Genomic DNA, 21,484 nt, shown 5'->3' on the forward strand with positions numbered 1-21,484 from the left:
ATGAAACCGTTCAATGGACAAGCGAAGATGTCAAACGGTACGGGTGAACACGGATGGCTAAACACTGTGAAGACTGGATACAGACGGTGGATTCTGGACAAGATAGGACCCCCTATACCCGAGGAGAGAGGCAACACTTTTCTTATTGATGTTGTCAAAACTATTGGGTGAGTTACGTGTTTTGTTATCTCCATACTGATGTTTTTTTTGTCTGGTATTTTATAAGGGACGGCTTTCGTCGATTTTATAGATCAGTTTATATCACTATCTCATTTTCATGGTTCCCTAGTAACCAGGAAAACCACGACACAAATATTTTATCTGTTACAGTATTTACTAATACCGATACCAATATCCATCCTTCTCCCTCGCACATTACAGCTAATTAATGGTATGTTTGTTAATTTGATGTTTTATTTTCGGATAATGTCTGAGACTTTCAACATTTTATCTATGTGTTTATTTACTTTGCTTTTTATGTAGACGTTTGATCACATACACCTCGTACCTCGGTAACCCGCAGTCAGCTTTATCCTACCATCACTACACTTAGCGCTAGTTTTCTAATGCATGTCTATGAACTGTTTCACCCAAATGCATTATACACACTTGCATTTTTGATACTATCAACTAATATATATCGACTAGGTCTAAGAGGGAACACCTGGTTTTCTTCTCCTTCTACTTTTTAAGAGATCTTCTTGTATATATTGTTTTGTTTACTGGTCGGTATTCTCTTGGTGTTAGACTTGATACGGTCCTTGTGTATATTGTTTACTGGTCGGTATTCTCTTGGTGTTATACTTGATACGGTCCTTGTATATATTGTTTACTGGTCGGAATGCTCTTGGTATAAGACTTGATACGGTCCATGTATATATTGTTTACTGGTCGGTACTCTCTTGGTGTTAGACTTGACACGGTCCTTGTGTATATTGTTTACTGGTCGGTATTCTCTTGGTGTTAGACTTGATACGGTCCTTGTGTATATTGTTTACTGGTCGGTATTCTCTTGGTGTTAGACTTGATACGGTCCTTGTCTATATTGTTTACTGGTCGGTATTCTCTTGGTGTTAGACTTGATACGGTCCTTGTCTATATTGTTTACTGGTCGGTATTATCTTTGATTATAAGACTTGGTACGGTCCTTGTCTATATTGTTTACTGGTCGGTATTCTCTTGGTGTTAGACTTGATACGGTCCTTGTCTATATTGTTTACTGGTCGGTATTATCTTTGATTATAAGACTTGGTACGGTCCTTGTGTATATTGTTTACTGGTCGGTATTCTCTTGGTGTTAGACTTGATACGGTCCTTGTCTATATTGTTTACTGGTCGGTATTCTCTTGGATTATAAGACTTGATACGGTCCTTGTGTATATTGTTTACTGGTCGGTATTCTCTTGGTGTTAGACTTGATACGATCCTTGTCTATATTGTTTACTGGTCGCTATTATCTTTGATTATAAGACTTGATACGGTCCTTGTGAATATTGTTTACCGGTCGGTATTCTCTTGGTGTTAGACTTGATACGGTCCTTGTGAATATTGTTTACCGGTCGGTATTCTCTTGGTGTTAGACTTGATACGGTCTTGGTGTATTTTGTTTATTGGTCGGTACTCTCTTGGTTTATAAGACTTGATACGGTCCTTGTATATATTGTTTGCTGGTCGGTATTCTCTTGGATTATAAGACTTGATACGGTCCTTGTGTATATTGTTTACTGGTCGGTATTCTCTTGGTGTAAGACTTGATACGGTCCTTGTATATATTGTTTTGTTTACTGGTCGGTATTCTCTTGGATTATAAGACTTGATACGGTCCTTGTCTATATTGTTTACTGGTCGGTATTCTCTTGGTGTTAGACTTGATACGGTCCTTGTGTATATTGTTTACTGGTCGGTATTCTCTTGGTGTTAGACTTGATACGGTCCTTGTATATATTGTTTACTGGTCGGTATTATCTTGGTGTTAGACTTGATACGGTCCTTGTGTATATTGTTTACTGGTCGGTATTATCTTGGTGTTAGACTTGATACGGTCCTTGTATATATTGTTTACTGGTCGGTATTCTCTTGGTTTTTAAGACTTGATGCGGTCCTTGTGTATATTGTTTACTGGTCGGTATTCTCTTGGTGTTAGACTTGATACGGTCCTTGTGTATATTGTTTACTGGTCGGTATTCTCTTGGTGTTAGACTTGATACGGTCCTTGTATATATTGTTTACTGGTCGGTATTCTCTTGGTGTTAGACTTGATACGGTCCTTGTATATATTGTTTACTGGTCGGTATTCTCTTGGTTTATAAGACTTGATGCGGTCCTTGTGTATATTGTTTACTGGTCGGTATTATCTTTGATTATAAGAATTGGTACGGTCCTTGTGTATATTGTTTACTGGTCGGTATTCTCTTGGTGTTAGACTTGATACGATCCTTGTCTATATTGTTTACTGGTCGGTATTATCTTTGATTATAAGACTTGATACGGTCCTTGTGAATATTGTTTACCGGTCGGTATTCTCTTGGTGTAAGACTTGATACGGTCCTTGTATATATTGTTTTGTTTACTGGTCGGTATTCTCTTGGATTATAAGACTTGATACGGTCCTTGTGTATATTGTTTACTGGTCGGTATTCTCTTGGTGTTAGACTTGATACGGTCCTTGTATATATTGTTTACTGGTCGGTATTCTCTTGGTGTTAGACTTGATACGGTCCTTGTGTATATTGTTTAATGGTCGGTATTCTCTTGGTGTTAGACTTGATACGGTCCTTGTGTATATTGTTTACTGGTCGGTATTCTCTTGGTTTATAAGACTTGATACGATCCTTGGCATTTTCCATGAGATTTAAATGTTCTAGATTTAAAAGCATTAAATATACATGAACTACGCTGAACAGACGACAACTTGGCGCACGTGCTGGTGTAACTGAATGAACTAAATTAGATGCAAGTGCCAAATCATGTGGTATGCTTTACGTGAGAACGAGTTTTTCTTCGGGTTAAGATTTATGTTACCTTACCGTACCGTGTTCAAAGCGAACAGATTTGGAGGTCTATATTACTACTCATGCATCTATCAGGATACCTAATGATGATCTATATGTCGTCACGTGTATGGGATGCCGTTTTACTTTTTATCCCACTGTGTGATAACACTAACACAATAAGGTCATGAAACCTATTTATAACGACATGATCTATCCATTTTGAATTTGTGATATCACCTATTCATTCTAGCGATATCACCGATTGTTTGGAGAAATCGTTACAAGGTGGTGTCACATATTTGGAGTACCGTTTTACTTTTTATTCCACTGATTTCACCTATTCATCACGGCGATATCACCCAATCTTGTTAGAGATATCACCAATTCTAATGGTGATTTCACCTATTCATCACGGCGATATCACCCAATCTTGTTAGAGATATCACCAATTCTAATGGTGATTTCACCTATTCATCACGGCGATATCACCCAATCTTGTTAGAGATATCACCAATTCTAATGGTGATTTCACCTATTCATCACGGCGATATCACCCAATCTTGTTAGAGATATCACCAATTCTAATGGTGATTTCACCTATTCATCACGGCGATATCACCCAATCTTGTTAGAGATATCACCAATTCTAATGGTGATTTCACCTATTCATCACGGCGATATCACCCAATCTTGTTAGAGATATCACCAATTCTACTGGTGATTTCACCTATTCATCACGGCAATATCACCCAATCTTGTTAGAGATATCACCAATTCTACTGGTGATTTCACCTATTCATCACGGCAATATCACCCAATCTTGTTAGAGATATCACCAATTCTAATGGTGATTTCACCTATTCATCACGGCAATATCACCCAATCTTGTTAGAGATATCACCAATTCTAATGGTGATTTCACCTATTCATCACGGCGATATCACCTAATCTTGTTAGAGATATCACCAATTCTAATGATGATTTCACCTATTCATCACGGCGATATCACCCAATCTTGTTAGAGATATCACCAATTCTAATGGTGATTTCACCTATTCATCACGGCGATATCACCCAATCCTGTTAGAGATATCACCAATTCTACTGGTGATTTCACCTATTCATCACGGCAATATCACCCAATCTTGTTAGAGATATCACCATACTAAATTGATCTCGCCGAATCAGACAGGTGGCATCTCTACAATGGATTGTTGATATCACCTAATCGTTTTAGTGATATCACTTCAGTGGAATGAAGTAAAACGTCCCCTATACAGGCGATCACTCCCAGCCTAAGTCACACACTGCCTAATTTGTCTTTCAACATACACACCTAATGGCCCTGTTAAATTTTGTCCGAACGTAATGCATGTTCAATATACTAAATTTGGTTCCAGTGAGGCCTCTAGACTGCCAAACAAAAAAATGATACAAATTCTATAACATCATTTTATTACTACTATTCAACGATACAAGTTTTATGTTAATACGTGTGCTTGTCAATATCGTATCTGCAAATATCAACTACTTGACTCTTCAAAGGAATTGTTCGCGTTGATGTACCTGGTTGAATGCTAATATGTTAAATTTTCAGGCAGATTTGATAAACGCGAAAAGTGCCAGAGTTGCAGTAATGGTATTCATGACACACTGGCAAATTAACGAAACGAACAATACTTAAATAAGGCTAATTGCTGTTTAGAGTGCCGGTATTTTTAAAAGCTGCTTAGCTGTAGAAATCACCTAACAGATAGATTCTTCACATTAAAAAGTTTTTTCTTTACATTGAAATGTTCAGCATCTGCAGATGATATAAAACGTATGTTGTTTACATGTTTGGCACGCGCGTGTTAAACATTAAACACATCACGCTGTGTAATATCTTGCGGTTAACAAAGGAAACTTACACTAATTATCTAACTAGAACTTCAAATGTCCTGTACCTGAATACATCTACATGTAAGTAACGGATTGAAATATATTTCAGTTTTATACAGGTAGTCTGGTCAATCGAATGTGTTAGACTCGATTCCACCACAATCCCACCGTCTTCTCTCACTATGTAACACTGGAACAGTCGACTCCACCACTATCCCAACGCCTCCTCTCACTATGTAACACCGGAACAGTCGACTCCACCACTATCCCAACGCCTCCTCTCACTATGTAACACCGGAACAGTCGACTCCACCACTATCCCAACGCCTCCTCTCACTATGTAACACCGGAACAGTCGATTCCACCACTATCCCAACGCCTCCTCTCACTATGTAACACCGGAACAGTCGACTCCACCACTATCCCAACGCCTCCTCTCACTATGTAACACCGGAACAGTCGACTCCACCACTATCCCAATGCCTCCTCTCACTATCTGTAACACCGGAACAGTCGACTCCATCATTATCCCAACGCCTTCTCTCGCTATCTAAAACACCGGAACAGTCGACTCCACCACAATCCCACCGTCTCCTCTCACTATGTAACACCGGAACAGTCGACTCCACCACTATCCCAACGCCTTCTCTCATTATGTAACACCAGAACAGTCGACTCCATCTCTATCCCATCCCCTTCTCTCACTAGCTACAACACCAGAACAGTCGACTCCATCTCTATCCCATCCCTTTCTCTCACTATGTAACACCGGAACAGTCGACTCCACCACTATCCCATCCCCTTCTCTCATTATGTAACACCAGAACAGTCGACTCCATCTCTATCCCATCCACATCTCTCACTATCTACAACATCAGAACTTCTCTCACCACCTACAAAACCGAAACAGTCGACGCCACCAATATCCTACCGGTTCTAGTTGTTACATTGAGGGAAGAGACCCAAGTTGTCACAGTTAGAGAAAAGGTTGTAGTTGTCACGTTGAGAGAAGAGACCCAAGTTGTCACAGTTAGAGAAAAGGTTCTAGCTGTGACAATGAGAGTGATGTCCATGTTGTCACAGTTAGAGAAAAGGTTCTAGCTGTGACAATGAGAGAGATGTCCATGTTGTCACAGTTAGAGAAAAGGTTCTAGCTGTGACAATGAGAGAGATGTCCATGTTGCCACAGTTAGAGAAAAGGTTCTAGCTGTGACAATGAGAGAGATGTCCATGTTGTCACAGTTAGAGAAAAGGTTCTAGCTGTGACAATGAGGGAGATGTCCATGTTGTCACAGTTAGAGAAAAGGTTCTAGCTGTGACAATGAGAGAGATGTCCATGTTGTCACAGTTAGAGAAAAGGTGGTAGCTATGACAACGAGAGAGATGTCCAGGTTGTAACTGTGATTGAGATTATAGAATGAAGTTAAGAAGCATATCAAAGATTTAACATCAGTAAACCAGATTTACTTTTAACAAGGCATTTAAAATGTCACTTTCGGTTTGGTTACGGATTAACGACACAGTTATGTAGGAAATCAATATGTTTGGTTTTAAGATATTTCTATAACGTTAGTGCAGTTTGTGTTGCTACCCTTTAGAATTTTGGTTGTGGTTTATTGTCGATACAGTAGGTATTGCTGTTATCACACCGAATTGTCAGAGAGGCTTCATTATCACATGAACAGTAAACAAAAACAAACATTAGAGAGGTACACACGTCTAACAGGCTGGTCCATGTGGGATACAGGCTTCCTCTGTGGAACCCGTTTTACCGCTGAGGAGGGATATTTCAAATGATAGGTCTTACAGTTTAAGAGTGTGGCGCCCTCTTTTGAGATAGATTAATGAAGGTTGTGTATAATTAAGTAAATATGGCCATGTATCCTTGACATATCCGGTGTGCCTGGTGGAAAATGAATCTCAGTGCAGACATGCATTTATTGATGTGTTATCGAAGGGAAACGGACTGCAAGGGGACTGGTACTGTTGATATAGAGCTGGCGTGCCATTCTAGATAACGATAAAATGTCCCTGGCAACGTTCCACGGAAAAGTCTGCTTTGGCGCAAATACATCATGGGAAAAGTACCATTCCTGGTAAAAGTCAAATATTAGACTGAGAGAAAGACATTTCTGGACTATGATGCCGTATTACTGTCAATTAGCGTTAATGTATTGTTTTTGCGAGTTAACCGTTTTAACATTAAGCTGGCGTGATGATTAAGATGTTACGTGTAAGAGATAAACTTATCCGATCATTTTCAGTTTCAAGTCTGACACGTTATTGTAGGTCTCTGACTGCCCTCTACCTTGATACTATCTCATCAATCATTTGACTGTCATCAAATTTATTGTAATCGTGCAAATAATTCTTAATAAGTGTATTTCAAGGCATCCATTTCGACATCGATTTTAAGCATTACCAGAAGTTGCCTTTCAATCACAGCGTAAAAACATACCATAGAGAGTATAAACTAGAAGCTGTAAAAACATTCCATTCACAGTGTTACTGGACGCCGTTAAAACATACCATTCACGGTGTTACTGGGTGCTGTAAACACATACCATTCACAGTGTTACTGGACGCCGTTAAAACATACCATTCACGGTGTTACTGGGTGCTGTAAACACATACCATTCACGGTGTTACTGGACGCTGTAAACATACCATTCACAGTGTTACTGGACACTTTTAAAGCACACCATTCACAGTGTTACTGGGTGCTGTAAAAACATACCGTTCACAGTGTTACTGGACGCTGTTAAACATACCATTCACGGTGTTACTGGGCGCTGTAAACATACTATTCACAGTGTTACTGGGCGCTGTAAAAAACATACCATTCACAGTGTTACTGGACGCTGTAAAAACATACCATTCACAGTGTTACTGGGCGCTGTAAAAACATACCATTCACAGTGTTACTGGACGCTGTTAAAACATACCATTCACAGTGTTACTGGACGCTGTTAAAACATACCATTCACAGTGTTACTGGGCGCTGTAAACATACCATTCACAGTGTTACTGGGCGCTGTTAAACATACCATTCACAGTGTTACTGGACGCTGTTAAAACATACCATTCACAGTGTTACTGGACGCTGTAAACATACCATTCACAGTGTTACTGGACGCTGTTAAAACATACCATTCACAGTGTTACTGGACGCTGTAAACATAACATTCACAGTGTTACTGGGCGCTGTAAACATACCATTCACAGTGTTACTGGAAGCTGTAAATACATACCATTCACAGTGTTACTGGACGCTGTAAAGACATACCACTCACAGTGTTACTGGGCGCTGTAAAAACATACCATTCACAGTGTTACTGGACGCTGTTAACATACCATTCACAGTGTTACTGGGTGCTGTAAAACATACCATTCACAGTGTTACTGAGCGCTGTAAAACATACCATACACAGTGTTACTGGACGTTGTTAAAACATACCATTCACAGTGTTACTGGGCGCTGTAAAAACATAACATTCACAGTGTTACTGTACGCTGTAAAAACATACCATTCACAGTGTTACTAGACGCTGTAAAAACATGCCATTCACAGTGTTACTGGACGCTGTAAACATACCATTCACAGTGTAACTGGACGCTGTTAAAACATACCATTCACAGTGTTACTGGACGCTGTAAAAACATACCATTCACAGTGTTACTGGACGCTGTTAAAACATACCATTCACAGTGTTACTGGACGCTGTTAAAACACACCATTCACAGTGTTACTGGACGCTGTAAATATACCATTCACAGTGTTACTGGACGCTGTAAACATACCATTCACAGTGTTACTGGGCGCTGTAAACATACCATTCACAGTGTTACTGGGCGCTGTAAACATACCATTCACAGTGTTACTGGACGCTGTAAACATACCATTCACATTGTTACTGGACGCTGTAAAATACCATTCACAGTGTTACTGGAAGCTGTTAAAAACACAGTGTTACTGGACGCCGTAAACATACCATTCACAGTGTTACTGGACGTTGTTAAACATACCATTCACAGTGTTACTGGACGCTGTAAACATACCATTCACAGTGTTACTGGAAGCTGTAAAACATACCATACCCAGTGTTACTGGACGTTGTTAAAACATACCATTCACAGTGTTACTGGGCGCTGTAAAAACATACCATTCACAGTGTTACTGGACGCTGTAAAAACATACCATTCACAGTGTTACTGGACGCTGTAAAAACATACCATTCACAGTGTTACTGGACGCTGTAAAAACATACCATTCACAGTGTTACTGGACGCTGTAAAAACATACCATTCACAGTGTTACTAGACGCTGTAGAAACATGCCATTCACAGTGTTACTGGACGCTGTAAAACATACCATTCACATTACACGCTGTAAAACATACCATTCACAGTGTTACTGGACGCTGTAAAACATACCAACATGGGCGCTGTGTAAACATACCATTCACAGTGTTACTGGACGATGTAAAAACATACCATTCACAGTGTTACTGGACGCTGTAAACATACCATTCACAGTGTTACTGGACGCTGTAAACATACCATTCACAGTGTTACTGGACGCTGTAAAAACATACCATTCACAGTGTTACTGGACGCTGTAAAAATATAACATTCACGGTGTTACTGGGCGCTGTAAAAACATACCATTCACAGTGTTACTGGAAGCTGTAAAACATACCATACACAGTGTTACTGGACGCCGTAAACATACCATTCACAGTGTTACTGGACGTTGTTAAACATACCATTCACAGTGTTACTGGACGCTGTAAAAACATACCATTCACAGTGTTACTGGACGCTGTAAAAACATACCATTCACAGTGTTACTGGACGCTGTAAACATACCATTCACGGTGTTACTGGAAGCTGTAAAACATACCATACACAGTGTTACTGGACGCTGTTAAAACATACCATTCACAGTGTTACTGGACGCTGTAAAAACATACCATTCACAGTGTTACTGGACGCTGTAAAAACATGCCATTCACAGTGTTACTGGACGCTGTAAAAACATACCATATACAGTGTTACAGGACGCTGTACAAACATACCATTCACAGTGTAACTGGACGCTGTAAACATAACATTCACAGTGTTACTGGGCGCTGTAAACATACCATTCACAGTGTTACTGGAAGCTGTAAAAACATACCATTCACAGTGTTACTGGACGCTGTAAAAACATACCATTCACAGTGTTACTGGACGCTGTAAACATACCATTCACAGTGTTACTGGACGCTGTAAAAACATACCATTCACAGTGCTACTGGAAGCTGTAAAACACACCATTCACAGTGTTACTGGACGTTGTAAACAAACCGTTCACATTGTTACTGGACGCTGTAAAATACCATTCACAGTGTTACTGGAAGCTGTTAAAACATGCCATTCACAGTGTTACTGGAAGCTGTTAAAACATACCATTCACAGTGTTACTGGATGCTGTAAAAACATACCATTCACAGTGTTACTGGGCGCTGTAAAAACATACCATTCACAGTGTTACTGGACGCTGTAAAAACATACCATTCACAGTGTTACTGGACGCTGTAAAACATAAAACATACTATTCACAGTGTTACTGGGCGCTGTAAAAAACATACCATTAACAATGTTACTGGACGCTGTAAAAACATACCATCCACAGTGTTACTGGGCGCTGTAAACATAACATTCACAGTGTTACTGGACGCTGTAAAAACACACCATTCACAGTGTTACTGGGCGCTGTAAACATACCATTCACAGTGTTACTGGACGCTGTTAAAACATACCATTCACAGTGTTACTGGACGCTGTAAACATACCATTCACAGTGTTACTGGGCGCTGTAAACATACCATTCACAGTGTTACTGGAAGCTGTAAAAACATACCATTCACAGTGTTACTGGACGCTGTAAAAACATACCATTCACAGTGTTACTGGACGCTGTAAAAACATACCATTCACAGTGTTACTGGACGCTGTAAACATACCATTCACAGTGTTACTGGACGCTGTAAACATACCATTCACAGTGTTACTGGGCGCTGTTAAACATAACATTCACAGTGTTACTGGACGCTGTAAAAACATACCATTCACAGTGTTACTGGAAGCTGTAAAACATACCATACACAGTGTTACTGGAAGCTGTTAAAACATACCATTCACAGTGTTACTGGATGCTGTAAAAACATACCATTCACAGTGTTACTGGGCGCTGTAAACATACCATTCACAGTGTTACTGGGCGCTGTTAAAACATACCATTCACAGTGTTACTGGACGCCGTAAACATACCATTCACAGTGTTACTGGACGTTGTTAAACATACCATTCACAGTGTTACTGGAAGCTGTAAACATACCATTCACAGTGTTACTGGAAGCTGTAAAAACACACCATTCACAGTGTTACTGGGCGCTGTAAAAACATACCATTCACAGTGTTACTGGACGTTGTAAAAACATACCATTCACAGTGTTACTGGACGCTGTTAACATACCATTCACAGTGTTACTGGACGCTGTTAAAACACACCATTCACAGTGTTACTGGACGCTGTAAAACATACCATTCACAGTGTTACTGGACGCTGTAAACATACCATTCACAGTGTTACTGGACGCTGTAAAAACATACCATTCACAGTGTTACTGGACGCTGTAAAAACATACCATTCACACAGTGTACCATACCATACACAGTGTTACTGGACGCCGTAAACATACCATTCACAGTGTTACTGGGCGCCGTGAACATACCATTCACAGTGTTACTGGACGCTGTTAAACATACAATTCACAGTGTTACTGGACGCTGTAAACATATCATTCACAGTGTTACTGGAAGCTGTAAAACATACCATACACAGTGTTACTGGACGCTGTAAACATACCATTCACAGTGTTACTGGACGCTGTAAACATACCATTACTGGACGCTGTAAAACATCATTCACAGTGTTACTGTGTCTGTAAAACATACCATTCACAGTGTTACTGGACACTGTAAAACACTCCATTCACAGTGTTACTGGAAGCTGTAAAACATACCATATACAGTGTTACTGGGCGCTGTTAAAACATACCATTCACAGTGTTACTGGACCCTGTAAAAACATTACATAGGCCTGTAAAAAAGTCATAGGTGATTACAAACACATCAATACATCAGCACATAACAAGTATGGCTTAGTATTAAACGTGACAAGTTAGTATTGTGCGACACCGATGTCCTGTGTTTGAACCAATGATCTATAGTTGTTGAGGGTTCATATCGCTACTGCGTCATGATTCGCAGTAACATTCTGTTTTAAGACAATAATGAACAGGTATTTCATAAACCGGAAGCTTTGTTCGTGTTATGCCCAAGTTTAATTGAACTTGAGCCCGGATTATGACCCTGTTTAATGTTGTAATTTTTTTCCTGTGTTGTGTAATAATAAGCTGAAAAAATGATATCTGAACACGAATCTGTTCAATATTGGTGTATTCTGGTTGATTTTGTGAAAATAAGCCGAAAGGATTATATCTTTCCTCTGAGCAACATTTTTACATTACATTTTCTACATAAACAAGCGCACTTCTCCATACACAAATAGGTTATGATTCTGTAGTTATAACAGATCGATAAAGTACCGACTTCAATATAACGTATCCTTTTTAGTATTGATCTGTAGACTGATCCTGTACTGCTTTATCATCTCACGGGGACGACTATAGCGCTGAATAAAGCTTTTACTGTGCTATTGTAAATATTGGTCACTGCAGTTCTCTGCCCACTCATCCGTGACAAAATCATACATAGTAGTGCTCTCAATATATAGGCCACTGATGTATCTCTGCTCACTCATCCGTGACAATATCATACACAGTAGTGCTCACAATATAGTGGTCACTGAGTATCTGTGCTCACTCATCCGTGACAATATCATACATAGTAGTGCTCATAATATAGAGGTCACGGATGTATCTCTGCTGACTCGGCCGTACCAATATCATACATAGTAGTGCTCATAATATAGTGGTCACTGATGTATCTCTGCTCACTCATCCGTGACAATATCATACACAGTAGTGCTCACAATATATAGGTAACTGATGTATCTCTGCTCACTCATCCGTGACAAAATTATACATAGTAGTGCTCGCAATATATTGGTCACTGACTATCTCTGCAAAATCGTCCGTGACAAAATCATACATAGTAGTGCTCATAATATATAGGTCACGGATGTATCTCTGCTGACTCGGCCGTACCAATATCATACATAGTAGTGCTCATAATACAGTGGTCACTGATGTATCTCTGCTCACTCATCCGTGACAATATCATACATAGTAGTGCTCATAATATATAAGTCACGGATGTATCTCTGCTGACTCTGCCGTACCAATATCATACATAGTAGTGCTCATAATATATAGGTCACGGATGTATCTCTGCTGACTCGGCCGTACCAATATCATACATAGTAGTGCTCATAATACAGTGGTCACTGATGGCTCACTCATCCGTGACAAAATTATACATAGTAGTGCTCGCAATATATTGGTCACTGACTATCTCTGCCAAATCGTCCGTGACAAAATCATACATAGTAGTGCTCATAATATATAGGTCACGAATGTATCTCTGCTGACTCGGCCGTACCAATATCATACATAGTAGTGCTCATAATATAGAGGTCACGGATGTATCTCTGCTGACTCGGCCGTACCAATATCATACATAGTAGTGCTCATAATATAGTGGTCACTGAGTATCTGTGCTCACTCATCCGTGACAATATCATACATAGTAGTGCTCATAATATAGATGTCACGGATGTATCTCTGCTGACTCGGCCGTACCAATATCATACGTACTTTCTAGATATTAGTCTCTGATGTACTCTTACTTACTAGATATTACAAATAGTTGTGCTGATTAAATATTCTTCTTCCACCTCGCTTTGTCCGACACATTTTGCAAAATGGATTATTAGATTCCGACGAAACTTCGTTTGAGCTCTGTTTGAGACGGTTTTTTTTTTCAAATACACGATGGTCGCAGCTCCCACTCAAATTAAGAGATTGTCTATTTTCAGGAAAATTAATACATAGATGATATCTTATGTAAGGAACACAATAGTGCAACCGTTTTTTTATTGAACAACAAGTATGGCCGCCACAAATGTTTAAACTTGAAACTTTAAAATAGTCAAAGGTGTATGTCAAAGCTCTCCCAACCCTCTTTGCTTATGTTGATAATCATTTCGTAAGTTGTCTGGTGTCGTCTGGTTGAGTCTACTGATTGGCCATAGCTTACCCGTACCATATGACTGCCTCTGTTGTGTGAAGCATGCCTCCAGAGTTCAGGAACCCTGCTTTAGTGATGATAGGCTTAGTGAAGGATTAAATCTATTTCCTGTTTCAATAAGCATTATCTGAAACAGCTATTGGGGAGACTGATGTAACGGTTCCTGTTACAACTATACTTGTCTCTGATATCGGTCTTCACTGTAACAATAACCTATATAGTGGTGATAGCCAGTGGTCTCTTTTCTTCTTGCTAAGTTGGAGCAATGTCGGACTATTTCTCTTAAGATCAAGCTACTTATTTAAGAATGGATTAAGTTACTGTTAAGTATTTCTGACGAAGCCGGGATACACGCTGACGCAGGACTCGTTGCATTTTTACTTTTTTTAATTGTATGGTTATTATTTTTTTTCTATTTTACAGTTACGAATCTTTCATACACATCAAGGTTTATAAAATTATGGCGACCGTCAACATTTTGTTGGATTCGATTGCATTTCGTTAACATTATTTCAATATTCGTGGTTAAACCGGATGTAGATAGATTCAAAACCACACATGACCTCACTCACTTTGTCTCGATTTGGAATGTGTTTCTCTTCAATCACTTTTGATAGCATTCGATTGTTTAGGTTGTCATTGTGAATTAAATTGGTCAAGCAATGATGGCTTGTTCTGTCTAGCAGGGTTGCCAGGATAACTTACGTATTAGAGATCTGACAACGTATTCTCATGCTGCACGTTACTCTCCTCTTTACTTCACTGTCTTTTTTCATTGGTTTATCGCAGTCATTCTTATCATATAACTAAGCTGTTTCCAGCAAAGCCGGGAACACAACACCAGTAACGGAACGGAGTTTGCCTCGACAGAAATCCATTACATGTATTTGAAAAAAGCTGTAAGCAATTCATCATTGATAGGTTTGTTTGTTTATTCATTTTCTTTTTTACAAAATGAAGATCATATTTGCGATACCGAGCAAAGTTCTGGTGATATTTTAGGTAATATTTGTCTCCAATGGGCTTTATGAATTTGTGCCTAGTTCTTATAACTACGCAGCATTGATATTTTATTGTTTGCATATTTGTCATATTATCGGAATATTTGTATTCTGACATACCATGACACAGATAATGTTGGCTTTGGAGCCATATAAATCATTATCTTCTTTGTCCCACACTACGACACGCGAAAACGATAAAGACGTTCAGAGAACTTGTAACGATATGTGAAAACATGTAGAAAATGATTCATTAATATATAATGCACACAGACTAGGATTTTAAGTTGTTACTCTCAAACGTAACGCTAGCAGCTCCTGTTGACAATATTTCTCCCAAATGTGTACTTGCATTTGAAATAATTCCGTGTGTGCCACTCTATACTGTTAAGGCATAGTACCGACACCATCACACATAAAGTGACACTAAGAAGCCCGTTTAAGTTATGGGAGGATGTTATCGGATCAGCCATAAATGAACTGTTAAGCCAGTGGTTACTAATGACGTATTGTTCTCATACATTTGAGAGAAATTATGCTAGAATCCAATCTCTGTTACAGTATTACATTGTAGTTATATGCTTGAACCAAATCTCTGTTATAGTATTACATTGTAGTTATGTGCTTGAACCAAATCTCTGTTATATTATTACATTGTAGTTATATGCTTGAACCAAATCTCTGTTATATTATTTGGTACATTGTAGTTATGTGCTTGAACCAAATCTCTGTTATAGTATTACATGTGCTTGAACCAAATCTTGTTATAGTATTACATTGTAGTTATGAACCAAATCTCTGTTATAGTATTACATTGTAGTTATGTGCTTGAACACAAATCTCTCTATACATTACATTGTAGTTACACAACACATACATCACTGTTATGTATTACATTGCACACAGTTATGTGCTTGAACCAACATCTCACAGTTTATAGTACACACACACACATGTACTGTTATGTGCTTGAACCAAATCTCTGTTATAGTATTACATTGTACACACATACTTGACACCAAATCTCAATGAACCAAATCTCTGTTATCATTTTATGAAAAATAATATAGTATTACATTGTGTTAAAAACTGTTACAGTATCATTGTAGTTAGGAACACACTCATAGTAACAAGTACACACACACTTATCACTGTAGTATTGACACAATATACACACACACACACACACGTCACACACACACACATTACACACACACACACACACACACACACACACACACACACACAGTTATGTGCACAACCAATTCTTTACATTACATTGTAGTGCAACACACACTTTAAATATAGTGTATATATATATATATCTCTGTGTATATATTATATATATATATACTTGAACAACCCTCTGTATATAGTATATATATATATGTATATATATATATAACATATATATATATATATATATATATATATATATATATATGTATATACGTCATGATTATAGTATATATGTATAAGACAATAATATATATATCATATATATATATATATATATATATATATATATATAGTATATATATATGTTATAATTTTTTTCCTGTGTTTGTAATATATACAAATATATATATATATATATATTATATATTATATATATTATCGCTATATCTTTCCTCTGAGCAACATTTTTCCATTTTCTACATAAACAAGCACACTTCCATACACAAATAGGTTATGATTCTGTAGTTATAACATTCAATATAACGTATCCTTTTTAGTATTGATCTGTAGACTGAACTGCTTTATCATCTCACGGGGACGACTATAGCGCTGAATAAAGCTTTTACTGTGCTATTGTAAATATTGGTCACTGCAGTTCTCTGCCCACTCATCCGTCAAAATCATACATAGTAGTGCTCTCAATATATAGGCCACTGATGTATCTCTGCTCACTCATCCGTGACAATATCATACACAGTAGTGCTCACAATATAGTGGTCACTGAGTATCTGTGCTCACTCATCCGTGACAATATCATACATAGTAGTGCTCATAATATAGAGGTCACGGATGTATCTCTGCTGACTCGGCCGTACCAATATCATACATAGTAGTGCTCATAATATAGTGGTCACTGATGTATCTCTGCTCACTCATCCGTGACAATATCATACACAGTAGTGCTCACAATATAGAGGTATGATGTATCTCTGCTCACTCATCCGTGACAAAATTATACATAACAATATATTGGTCACTGACTATCTCTGCCAAATCGTCCGTGACAAAATCATACATAGTAGTGCTCATAATATATAGGTCACGGATGTATCTCTGCTGACTCGGCCGTACCAATATCATACATAGTAGTGCTCATAATACAGTGGTCACTGATGTATCTCTGCTCACTCATCCGTGACAATATCATACATAGTAGTGTACCAATATCATACATAGTAGTGCTCATAATATATAGGTCACGGATGTATCTCTGCTGACTCGGCCGTACCAATATCATACATAGTAGTGCTCATAATACAGTGGTCACTGATGTATCTCTGCTCACTCATCCGTGACAAAATTATACATAGTAGTGCTCGCAATATATTGGTCACTGACTATCTCTGCCAAATCGTCCGTGACAAAATCATACATAGTAGTGCTCATAATATAGAGGTCACGGATGTATCTCTGCTGACTCGGCCGTACCAATATCATACATAGTAGTGCTCATAATATAGAGGTCACGGATGTATCTCTGCTGACTCGGCCGTACCAATATCATACATAGTAGTGCTCATAATATAGTGGTCACTGAGTATCTGTGCTCACTCATCCGTGACAATATCATACATAGTAGTGCTCATAATATAGATGTCACGGATGTATCTCTGCTGACTCGGCCGTACCAATATCATACGTACTTTCTAGATATTAGTCTCTGATGTACTCTTACTTACTAGATATTACAAATAGTTGTGCTGATTAAATATTCTTCTTCCACCTCGCTTTGTCCGACACATTTTGCAAAATGGATGATTAGATTCCGACGAAACTTCGTTTGAGCTCTGTTTGAGACGGTTTTTTTTTTCAAATACACGATGGTCGCAGCTCCCACTCAAATTAAGAGATTGTCTATTTTCAGGAAAATTAATACATAGATGATATCTTATGTAAGGAACACAATAGTGCAACCGTTTTTTTTATTGAACAACAAGTATGGCCGCCACAAATGTTTAAACTTGAAACTTTAAAATAGTCAAAGGTGTCAAAGCTCTCCCAACCCTCTTTGCTTATGTTGATAATCATTTCGTAAGTTGTCTGGTGTCGTCTGGTTGAGTCTACTGATTGGCTATAGCTTACCCGTACCATATGACTGCCTCTGTTGTGTGAAGCATGCCTCCAGAGTTCAGGAACCCTGCTTTAGTGATGATAGGCTTAGTGAAGGATTAAATCTATTTCCTGTTTCAATAAGCATTATCTGAAACAGCTATTGGGGAGACTGATGTAACGGTTCCTGTTACAACTATACTTGTCTCTGATATCGGTCTTCACTGTAACAATAATCTATATAGTGGTGATAGCCAGTGGTCTCTTTTCTTCTTGCTAAGTTGGAGCAATGTCGGACTATTTCTCTTAAGATCAAGCTACTTATTTAAGAATGGATTAAGTTACTGTTAAGTATTTCTGACGAAGCCGGGATACACGCTGACGCAGGACTCGTTGCATTTTTACTTTTTTTAATTGTATGGTTATTATTTTTTTTCTATTTTACAGTTACGAATCTTTCATACACATCAAGGTTTATAAAATTATGGCGACCGTCAACATTTTGTTGGATTCGATTGCATTTCGTTAACATTATTTCAATATTCGTGGTTAAACCGGATGTAGATAGATTCAAAACCACACATGACCTCACTCACTTTGTCTCGATTTGGAATGTGTTTCTCTTCAATCACTTTTGATAGCATTCGATTGTTTAGGTTGTCATTGTGAATTAAATTGGTCAAGCAATGATGGCTTGTTCTGTCTAGCAGGGTTGCCAGGATAACTTACGTATTAGAGATCTGACAACGTATTCTCATGCTGCACGTTACTCTCCTCTTTACTTCACTGTCTTTTTTCATTGGTTTATCGCAGTCATTCTTATCATATAACTAAGCTGTTTCCAGCAAAGCCGGGAACACAACACCAGCATAACGGAACGGAGTTTGCCTCGACAGAAATCCATTACATGTATTTGAAAAAAGCTGTAAGCAATTCATCATTGATAGGTTTGTTTGTTTATTCATTTTTTTTTTTACAAAATGAAGATCATATTTGCGATACCGAGCAAAGTTCTGGTGATATTTTAGGTAATATTTGTCTCCAATGGGCTTTATGAATTTGTGCCTAGTTCTTATAACTACGCAGCATTGATATTTTATTGTTTGCTAATATTTGTCATATTATCGGAATATTTGTATTCTGACGGTAGGTACCATGACACAGATAATGTTGGCTTTGGAGCCATATAAATCATTATCTTCTTTGTCCCGTTTGTCTACGACACGCGAAAACGATAAAGACGAACAGAGAACTTGTAACGATATGTGAAAACATGTTCAGAAAATGATTGCATTAGTTTATATAATGCACACAGATCCCTTAGTAGGATTTTAAGTTGTTGACTCAAAGTTCCGAGAGCTCTTCTCAAACGTAACGCTAGCAGCTCCTGTTGGAATTACTGACAATATTTCTCCCAAATGTGTACTTGCATTTGAAATAATTCCGCTGTGTGCCACCTCTATACTGTTAAGGCGCCCGACCGACACCTTTGATCACACATAAAGTGACTGATTCTAAGAAGCCCGTTTAAGTTATGGGAGGATGTTATCGGATCAGCCATAAATGAACTGTTAAGCCAGTGGTTACTAATGACGTATTGTTCTCATACATTTGAGAGAAATTATGCTAGAATCCAATCTCTGTTACAGTATTACATTGTAGTTATATGCTTGAACCAAATCTCTGTTATAGTATTACATTGTAGTTATGTGCTTGAACCAAATCTCTGTTATATTATTACATTGTAGTTATATGCTTGAACCAAATCTCTGTTATATTATTACATTGTAGTTATGTGCTTGAACCAAATCTCTGTTATAGTATTACATTGTAGTTATGTGCTTGAACCAAATCTCTGTTATAGTATTACATTGTAGTTATGTGCTTGAACCAAATCTCTGTTATAGTATTACATTGTAGTTATGTGCTTGAACCAAATCTCTGTTATAGTATTACATTGTAGTTATGTGCTTGAACCAAATCTCTGTTATAGTATTACATTGTAGTTATGTGCTTGAACCAAATCTCTGTTATAGTATTACATTGTAGTTATGTGCTTGAACCAAATCTCTGTTATAGTATTACATTGTAGTTATATACTTGAACCAAATCTCTGTTATAGTATTACATTGTAGTTATGTGCTTGAACCAAATCTCTGTTATAGTATTACATTGTAGTTATATGCTTGAACCAAATCTCTGTTGTAGTATTACATTGTAGTTATGTGCTTGAACCAAATCTCTGTTATAGTATTACATTGTAGTTATATACTTGAACCAAATCTCTGTTATAGTATTACATTGTAGTTATGTGCTTGAACCAAATCTCTGTTATAGTATTACATTGTAGTTATGTGCTTGAACCAAATCTCTGTTATAGTATTACATTGTAGTTATGTGCTTGAACCAAATCTCTGTTATAGTATTACATTGTAGTTATGTGCTTGAACCAAATCTCTGTTATAGTATTACATTGTAGTTATGTGCTTGAACCAAATCTCTGTTATATTATTACATTGTAGTTATGTGCTTGAACCAAATCTCTGTTATAGTATTACATTGTAGTTATGTGCTTGAACCAAATCTCTGTTATAGTATTACATTGTAGTTATGTGCTTGAACCAAATCTCTGTTATAGTATTACATTGTAGTTATGTGCTTGAACCAAATCTCTGTTATAGTATTACATTGTAGTTATGTGCTTGAACCAAATCTCTGTTATAGTATTACATTGTAGTTATGTGCTTGAACCAAATCTCTGTTATAGTATTACATTGTAGTTATGTGCTTGAACCAAATCTCTATTATAGTATTACATTGTAGTTATGTGCTTGAACCAAATCTCTGTTATAGTATTACATTGTAGTTATGTGCTTGAACCAAATCTCTGTTATAGTATCATTGTAGTTATATACTTGAACCAAATCTCTGTTATAGTATTACATTGTAGTTATGTGCTTGAACCAAATCTCTGTTATAGTATTACATTGTAGTTATATGCTT

The 21,484-nt window shown here is 37.8% G+C and overlaps 1 protein-coding gene across 1 annotated transcript in view; it reads left to right on the forward strand.

The window, feature by feature from the left end:
* Nucleotides 1-21,484, forward strand: part of LOC132545737 (uncharacterized) — a 33,345-nt gene continuing 11,861 nt past the window's right edge. Inside the window, exon 1 of the mRNA XM_060209427.1 lies at nucleotides 1-167. Coding sequence (XP_060065410.1) covers nucleotides 1-167 — 167 coding nt within the window. The remainder of the gene's footprint in view (nucleotides 168-21,484) is intronic.

Source organism: Ylistrum balloti, unplaced genomic scaffold, assembly GCF_031769215.1.
Source record: "Ylistrum balloti isolate Yb309-2 unplaced genomic scaffold, AGI_CSIRO_Ybal_v1 Utg369856, whole genome shotgun sequence".
In the NCBI taxonomy this organism is placed as follows: domain Eukaryota; kingdom Metazoa; phylum Mollusca; class Bivalvia; order Pectinida; family Pectinidae; genus Ylistrum; species Ylistrum balloti.